General features: G+C 44.9%; 1 protein-coding gene across 1 annotated transcript; it reads left to right on the top strand.

Annotated features, from left to right (window-relative positions):
• Window positions 1-1,582: 1,582 nt before the first annotated feature.
• On the top strand, window positions 1,583-6,147 carry LOC100825130. The gene is made up of 5 exons (XM_010239247.3): window positions 1,583-1,672; window positions 2,130-2,981; window positions 3,095-3,453; window positions 4,132-4,287; window positions 4,380-6,147. Exons 2-5 carry the CDS (start codon window positions 2,147-2,149, stop codon window positions 4,608-4,610), a joined length of 1,581 nt encoding a protein of 526 aa, XP_010237549.1. The 5' UTR covers window positions 1,583-1,672; window positions 2,130-2,146; the 3' UTR covers window positions 4,611-6,147.
• The last annotated feature ends 2,994 nt before the right edge of the window (window positions 6,148-9,141 follow it).

The following is a 9,141-nucleotide window of genomic DNA, read 5'->3' as shown; positions in this document are numbered from 1 at the left end:
GAAAGGTGGGCTAGGCCACTTTGGGTAAAGAGAAACGCATCGAACACGGACTCTGGCGGCCTAGTAGCTGCTTGTGGCAGGCTGCCAGCTGCCTAGGCCTGGCCCATACTAAAATGGTATTGCCTTTTGGATCTGTGTGGTCCTCAAATACAACAACATGCTTAGGACCTATTCGGTTTGCATGAATCTCATAAGAATTTTACAGAATTTCAACCCTTAGGAATTTTTTCTACGTGTAGCATTCGTTTTATAGGAATGGAAGTGTTAGATTTCTAAGGATTGAGTCCAAATTGGCTTAATTCCTAAGGTTTTTAAGCATTAGGTAGGACCTCATTTTAAATTCCTAAGGAATGGAATGTCATGCACACTCCAATCCTCTACTTTTCCTATCCCTATGGTTTCAAATTCCTATGAACCAAATAAGTCCTTAAAGAAGAAACCATTTGAATCTTGAGATAAAGTTGTCATAAGTGTGTAAGAAGTTGAATAAACTATCATTCCTCTTAGAATTACGGAAAGAACTAAAAGGAGAATAAAAGTTAGAATCCCTATGCACATAGACGGTACCGATGGTGGGCACTCGAAAGAATAGGCGTACCTATATACACACACACACACTTAGCAAAAAAAAACCCGTGCGTTGCTACGGAACAACGGAAAATGTATCAAAACGTCAAATTAAATATTGATGTGTTTAAGATATGTTTATTTTCGGTGGCTATACTCTGGTCTCTTTCATTTTTTCAAATGTCTTATTTATATATTTCTCCTTGCCCTGTTCTCCTATTACTCCTACTTCGTACATTATTTCTCAAATCTCTTCTCCCAATGTCTCGTTCGCCCTCTGACTATCCTCTCCATCCACCCCGAGTGCAAACTCCTTCTCTCCCCGTCCCGATTCATCCCGCCGCCGAACATCATGCCGCCATGCGCGGCCGCCCCGCTTGTAGATTCCTGCCGCCCATCCACTTCCGCGCGCCGTCTGCTCCCACTTGCCGCCAGGTACACCTATGCGCCGCCCACACATCGCGTCCGGCCATTGATCGCCGCGTGCCACTGCCCGTCCGGAGGGCCACCGATGGCTCGCGCCGACGCGGTCCCTGCTGTCTTGCGCGAGGCCACCGCCATCCCGGCCTCAGGCTCATCCCATCGCCGTCCAAGTCGCGCAAGCCGATGGAGGCAACGGTCGCGACAGAGCCGCGGGTCCGCATCCGCCTTCCGCACACGGCCGCCACCGACACGCACGAGCTGGTGGAGGCGACAGCAGCGTCGGCGGGCGTGGGCGAGATCCGGATCGGGCAGGGGGTGAGGGTGAGATTCGTAGGAGAGCAGGAGGAGTAAAGAGGGCTCTGTTTTTTTTTTGGCGGTACGTGTTTTTTCTGCGCTTAAGGAGCCGGGATTAAAACACACGTGGAGACATTGGTGACAGATTCGTAATTCCGGTGAAGTGACGTACCGCCGTGATCTTGCCGTCACTGCAAACTCCGATTTAATATATTGTATAAATATTCTCCGTAATTCTTAAACTATTTAACGGTCCAATCGGCGTCCCACGTTTTTTCATTTTCCTTCTCCACGCGCACTGCTAAAAAAAAGTCTAAGCAGCAGCAGCAGCAGCAAAACGGGAGGAGCCCACGCCCGTCGGGTTCATTCAGAAAGCACCGACCCTCCGGTGAGTCCTCCTCCTCCGATCCACTTCCCACCCCCGCCATGCGAGGGTTCCTCGCGAGTTCTTGTTCCCCGGTCGCAAATCCGTCTGGCGGAATGCTGCGTCGCGAACCTCTTCTTGGTTTCTTGCCGCTTCTGCCGAGATTTTTTGGTTTCGAGTTGGCGGTTTATCGTTGGTCGTCGTGTTCTGTGAAGGTAACTTGTTTGACGGAATGCTTCAGGGGGGGAGGGGGCCGCCGGGCGGTGGCGGTGGCGTAGGCAGTGCCGGGACCGTAGTAGTCCTCTCCTCCTCCCTGTCGCGCGAGGGTTCCTGAGTTCCTCGCGAGTTTCTTGTTCCTAGTCGTGATCGAATATGTTCGTCTAAATGCTGCGTCGCTAGCTCTTGCTGGTTTCTTGTTTGCGTCTGCGAAAGATTTTGGTCCCGGCGGTGATTGATTGGTGGTCTTCGGTGTTCCGTGCAGGCAATCTGTTTGACGGAATGCTCCAGGGGAACGGAGGACAGGAACCGCCGGGCGACAGCGGCAGCGGTGGGGATGGCAAAGGCGCCGCCCGCGACCGCATCAGCGACCTCCCGGACGATCTGTGCCATCGCGTTTTGTCCTTCCTGAAGGCGTGGGAGGTGGTCCGCATGAGCTTGCTCTCGAGGCGGTGGCGCCACATGTGGGCTTCCGCGCCGTGCCTCGACATCCGCCACCCCTGCGCCTGCAACGCCCGCGCCGACCAGAGGAGGTACGAGGCGTTCGTCAACAACCTGCTGCTTAGGCGGAGCCCCGACGTGCCGCTGGACACGCTCCACCTGAGCTGGACTCACAGTGGCGCCGTCGACACGTGGACCGTCTATGCCGTCAGGCACCACGCCAGAGCCATCGAGCTGTCAGGGACGGGGCACTACCCGAGACCGGAGCCAGAGTACACGAGCTTCTTGTTTGGAAATTTCAAGATCTTGAAGCTCACCCATGTCAAGATGTATAGCGAGCTGCTCGCGCAGCTCTGTTCTAGGTGCACTTCTTTGGAAGAGCTGGAGCTCAAGAACAGTAGCATACATGGAGTTACCATTCGATCAGGCTCCCTCAGGCGTTTGACTATGGTCAACTGCTTCACACCTAACAGCCTCTTGGTTGATGCTCCGGGCCTCGTCTTGCTGCGCTGCATCAGACCTTACAGTGTTGTTCCTGAGATCAGGAACTCGGGCTCACTGGTGACAGCCACTATTATGCTTGATGACTCTTGTTTGCTTCATCGCTGTGATCATGAATGGCCACCAATTGAGGATGATGGAGACGATGATGATGTTTTCTTTGCATATGCTGATGGTGAGAATCCCTTTTTTTTTGGGTAAGAAGGTAGACAATCGTCTACCTTATACTATATTGGCATATTGGTGAGGATCCTGATGACAGTGAATCCGATGACGATGGCTCTGCAGGATTTCATGCTGAGATTCCTGACAGTGAATCCAATGATGATGATTCTGCAGGATCTGATGCTGAGAATCCTGATGACAGTGAATCCGATGATGACGGCTCTGCAGGATCTGATGCTGAGAATCCTGATAACAGTGAATCTGATGACGATGGTTCTGCAGGATCTCATGCTGAGGATGCTGATGGTAGTGAATCCGGTGACGATGGCTCTGCAGGATCTCATGCTGAGGATCCTAATGACAGTGAATCTGATGATGATGGCTCTGCAGGATCTCATGCTATTACAGTTTTTGGTGGCAGTGGCATTCTTCGAAGCCTCTTCAATGTGAGAACAATGGAGTTGTTAGCTCATCGAGGAGAGGTACATTTATTCACCTTCTCAGTTCTTATACTTTCTGCAGTGTTTAGTCCATATGGATGGGAACTGGCCAACTGGGAAGAGGCTAATGGCATAACTATTGTATTTTTTTGTTTCTTGAATTTTGATGCGTGGACATTTTTTGTTATTTCTTCTGGTGGTGAATTTATTAAATCAATATGAATCAGTTTAAAAGTACTAAGAATTGCAATATGATTGTTGACCGCTTAAATATCATATGATTTTTTTAGGTTTCTATGTTAAATTTAGTTCTCTAATGGACATAAGGAAGTTCATTTTACCAATGGATCAGCCTATTGGATAGGTGCCATTCAGACGAATAATGTTGTTATACTACTGCCAAAAACTATATATCCAATACTACCTTGACAGTATTATTATCTTATTTATCCTACCAAAACTAATCTACTAGTTCAAGTTTTCAGTGCCCTACAAAAGTTTGAATTACTATTGTTTGTGGTGTACATAACTTTGAACCTAACTTGCTGTCTGATGCGCTACGATATCCGCTCGTAAATGTACAATGTCATAGAACTAGCATTAGCATGCTTGGTTAATTTATTTGTGAGTATACCTAGTATGTGTTCCCTCAAAAAAAAAAGTATACCTAGTATGTGCGGACCATCGGTATTCAGTACCAACTCCAATATTAATGTTCAGGTCCTGCTGAGGAGTCAATTGAGGAATTGCCCTGTGTTCAAAAACCTCAAGACTCTGTCGCTTGGTGAATGGTGCATAGGCCCTGACTTTGATGCATTGTCAACCATTCTTGAGCATTCACCCAACTTAGAGAAGCTTTATCTTCACCTCGATGAGGTACGTATGATGTGCTACTTGATGAACTGTTTGCTCCGAGAGTTTTTAGCGTGTGGCCAATCCCTTAAAACCAGTTCATTGTTATGCAAAAGGACCACAACAGCAGAGGCGAGATCAGTCCAAGCGGGAGACCGTTTACTTGCAATCACCTGAAGTTGCTGAAGATCACACATTTCAAGGATGACACGATAACCCGTAAGTTGGTAGAGTTCGTCTGTCAGAATGGCAACGGCGGCGCAGGCTCAGAGGAGATGCGCAAGGCGCAGGACGAAGCTGCGGAGAGTTCAGGAAAGAGCGTACGAGAAAGCCAGAGCCCAGAGTGAGGGAAAGGTGGTACAGGAAGGTCGATGTAACATGTAACTAATATTGTGATTGATGTGAGTAATCTGCTGGTTCCAGCTGTGGTGCGGAGGTAAAACGGCAACCGGGGCCCATTGGTCAGACTATGAAAACAGAAAACAGAAGGATTCTCAGGTGCATCGGCATCGAACTCTTTAGTGCCAGTAGATCCGTATATGTGTTTGTCGTGTTGCATGGGAAATGATTGGTCAAACTTCATAGTGACTCAGATATTCATTTAGTAGCAATGCATGGATTGAATCGCTCGATGAGCCTGGTCCTGCAATCTGTCCTGAATTCCTGAATGCAGTTGATGTTTGTGAGTGGTGATTATGTAGGATGGTTGGTTTTCAGAGTTTCTGAAAATTCTGACCGGTAAATATGCATAAAGTCATGTGCAATTGTTACTATTTGTTTTCTCTTCAAAGATGCCCGCAAGGCACTGTTGGCACACTCCCTACTGCCACCATTGGTTTGAGTAGCTACCGGCAGCATGACACTGGGGGAAGGACAAAGAGGACAAAGGATGACTCACTCTAGATGGGCAAGCTTGTGGGTTGTAAGAAGAGAAATATAATAGTGGGAGCGTAGTGCTTTTAGTCCTTGGGCATTTGGAATAGCGAATTCTCGATTAGTCTGGAAGTGGCGAATTTCTTTCAGCCATGGAAAAACTGGATCATCATGCCTTGTGCAAATGGGACCTAGCTATCTCAATCGTCATGCAAAAGAAGATTACAATGCTTGTTGATGTGGAGTTTAATAAGAATGTGTTCCAGTCTGATGATATATGCCAGATTAATTATTGCCTCCTGAAACAAACCTGTGATCCAACTATAGTTGGTGCAACCTTATTTCCTGGAATCATGACCGTTCTTATACAGTCTGGCACTCACAGATTTTCCACTGGTTTTCCTTTGCCAAGTTCATTTTCATGCAAATGTGAGCATGATACTGAATTACTGATGCTGTCAGGTGGAGTATATGTCCTAACATTTTTTTTTTGAAACGAGTATATGTCCTAGCTGGAGGCGTTATCTTGAAAAAGAGTAGACGAGCATGATTTAGTTAACAGCTTGCATGCTATCTAGGGTTGTTTATTCGGAATTGTGGCAGAGGCAGAGCAAAGGGTGGCTTGCAACTTCTTGATTGGCAAGGAAAAAATGGTTATGTATGAGGAAGTTACTGGCTGCTAATCTGCTATTGGTTTCGAAGGTGTGAAGTCTTTCGTGAAAAACAAAAACAAATCAGTGTTCAGGTGTGTATAGTTTCCTGTTTCAGTCAGCAGTGATGAACTCTTTGTATTTCTTCCGATGTAATTCTTGCTTCTGGAATTGTAGCTGATGCTTCTGTGCACCAGGGTTGTAACAAATACAACGTTTTGTTGCGTTCAGTGACTGAAGTAAGCTCTGTAGTTTTTTGCGTACTTTTTTTGCGAGTAGTAGTATTTTGGGTACATGTCCTAAATGTAAATGAAAGAGTTTTACAGGGACTATCGATGAATTGCTGGACACAGTTTTACAAGGATTATCCACATATTGCCTTTCAGTGAGAGGTGCACTTGAGAGTAGAAAGAAAGAATAGAACTAAAAGAGGACATTTCTTCATGTGCAAATCCTGTACCAAGCAATTTTCACTAGTGTACTGTGTATAAGCTAAAGCTAACACACCCTTGCTCAGATCCTAAGCAATAGACACTGTATTAAGTCAATGGCGTTACATACATAAACTTGGTCAACTAACTTCGTTATTCGGCAGGTGCAACTCACTTTATTCTCTTACCCGTGGAATTTGGAGTAACCAAAAATGATTGACTGGAGCGATTAAGCGGGTCACAGACAGAGCCAGGGGCGGTTGTAATAAGTATATGCATTTTTACATAAGCTTGTTTAAACTTTAAAAAGCTTTTTTAACCGTAAACTAAAAAGTTTAACTTAGTACAAAACTTAAACATCTTATATTTGGTAACTGAGTCAGTACTTGAGATGCTCCCTCCGTTTGGGTATATAACTCTCCTATTGAACTTTGCGCCACACTTTGATCAACAATTATTCAAATTATATTTACTATTCCCTCCGTCCTATTTTAAGTGACTTTCTATTACATGTATCTAGACACTTTTTGTACATAAATACATTCATATTTGGACAAATTTGAGTCATTTAATGTGGGACGGAGGGAGTATATGTATATAAAATTTATACCATTAGAAGGAGTTCTTCAATATGAATTCAACTATATATCTTTTGTGTCGCAATAATCTTATATTACCAACCTAATTTTTGGTCAAAGTTTGGCATGAAATTCTGCGTGGGCCTTATAAACCCAAACGGAGGGAGTACAACACTTAAGAGTCAATGCATTTAGGTAGGTGGTTTCTTAGCATTTGTTGTACATTAAGATACAACGTCTAAGAGACTGCATTAGAAAATGCCTCATTTTGTTCGCTTTGCTGGAAAGTTTGGCGTAGGGGTCGGCATTTGGTCATGATCATAATTTTGGTTTTGGTCTCTAAAATATGAAACGTAAAGTTTACTTGAAAATTGAGGGGGTTCATTGCAAAATTTTGGCAGCATTTCGCCTATATTTATGACATAATTTCGTTTATTTGGAACAAAATATACCAATCTTACGCCAATCAAACAAAAATAGCATCACATGAGGAGGACACTCTTAATTCTGTCAGGTCGGTCGGTCTTTCAGGAATTGATACCTGAATTAACGGAAAAACTTTTGGTCTACAAATTTTTTATCTCGGTTTTCGGTCATCAGTTTTTCTGCCATTTGCGCTAGCAGAATAGATGTATTTCGAGTCCAGGTCCCTCTTGATTTCAAGGTTCCAGGCCAAAAAAATGACAACTTTTTTTGACATCAGGCTCCAGGCAATTAGCACGATGGACGAGGATAGGCTATAGGCAAAAAATATGGGACAACTATACTTTTGGTCCTCAATTATTATGAAAATCTACATTTAGTCCTTATTAAACTTTAAAACGTTGAAATTATGGTTATCATATTAACTTAACCGGGCGAGTTTAATCCTTCGCCCTAATTTTAGTAGATATGGTGTAGCCTAGTTTATAGACATGGGCGGAGCTCCCGGTAGGGCAAGGTCGGGCGCCTGCCCTACCTTGATTTTCGCCAATTTTTTTGATACGGGACTACAAGTAAGGCAGTTAACGCTAATTGAGGAAAGAAAAACGCTGCGTTTACGTGATTTGTGTTGTTGGGCCGGCCGTCTGTTCCTTCCTGCCTTCCTGGGCCTGCGAATTGCCGATGCCCTCGAGCCCGATGGGAAATACGGATTCGTTCTTTCGCTGTTCGCACCGCGTAGCCTCACGCTCCTTCTCTCCATCTGTCTTTCTTTCGCTCGAGCCTGGCGGACGGCGGCAGCATGGAATTAGGGTTAGTCGCGCGGGAGCCGGGCGCCGGAGCAGGCGGCGCTGCTGGGCTGGACAGGCTGCGCTGCTCGTCGATATCTCAATCTCTACCACGCTGCTCGGCGTCAGCGGGACAGCGCCAGCCACCAGCGCCCAGCGTCTAGCAGCAACAAGGAGCAGCTTGTCTTGATCCAATATACTCATTTGCTAGGTTCAATGTGGATAGGCTTGCTCAGCTTACAAAGATTTATTATGATGATTTCTCTAATTATGAGCGTGAGCCTATAGTTGATAGCCTTGAGCTATTCGTTATTCATATGAGGAGAGTTGAAGACTTCAAAGATTGTTTTGATATTGCAAGTCTAGCTAAAAGGATAGTTGAACTTGAAAGTTACATCATGTTTCCTACTTCCTCCGTTTCATAATTCTTGTCTCAAATTTGATCAAAAATGGATGTATCTATTCATAAAAAGTATTTGGATACATGTAATATTTCGACAAGAATTATGGAACGGAAGGAGTACAATTTATTGTATCATTGAATTGGCATTGATTTTGCCGGTAGCGACGGCAACAGTTGAAAGGGCCTTCTCAGCTGGAGTATGAAGATCATCAAGACCGAGTTGCGCAATAAGATGTCTGATGGTTGGCTTAATGACTTGATGGTGTGCTACATTGAGTGAGGGATATTCAAAAATCTTGATCTTGATAAAATTAAAAGAGATTTTCAAAAGCAATGTAGAGCTATGTCATTGCCTGGGCCTTCTAGACAGCACTAAAGCTTCGTTTGTTATCAGTATGTTTCAAAGTTCTTCTTCTGTTTTAATATGTTTCTTCTCGATTGTACTAAGTGATATGTTTAGGATCATACTAAGTGATGAACTTCTTACACTTTTTGCATCAATTTTTTTTTATGCTTGAGAGTTCGCCCCACCTTGATTTTGTTTCGTCCTCCGCCCATGTTTATAGTTTTGACTTAACTTGTCCACATGGTTGCTCTCGAACGTTGATCGGAGGCCACATCACCATTGGGTTGTCCTCGGATAAGAACTAGCCTTTTGGCCTTATGTCTTGGTCATTTTCGCTACCCTGAATTCGTCACTGCCACAACTATCACCACCAGCCACTACGGTTCGGC

The sequence above is a fragment of the Brachypodium distachyon genome, chromosome 4, assembly GCF_000005505.3.
Source record: "Brachypodium distachyon strain Bd21 chromosome 4, Brachypodium_distachyon_v3.0, whole genome shotgun sequence".
NCBI lineage: Eukaryota > Viridiplantae > Streptophyta > Magnoliopsida > Poales > Poaceae > Brachypodium > Brachypodium distachyon.
Note: the sequence above shows the minus strand (reverse complement) of the source record. Positions and strands in the feature narration are given on the sequence as shown.

Coding starts and splice junctions, on each gene's coding strand:
- LOC100825130 (XM_010239247.3), top strand. CDS start 2,147: ATGCTCCAGGGGAACGGAGGACAGGAACCGCCGGGCGACAGCGGCAGC. Junction 3,454..4,131: donor TGTTAGCTCATCGAGGAGAG/GTACATTTATTC, acceptor ATTAATGTTCAG/GTCCTGCTGAGGAGTCAATT. Junction 4,288..4,379: donor TTTATCTTCACCTCGATGAG/GTACGTATGATG, acceptor GTTATGCAAAAG/GACCACAACAGCAGAGGCGA.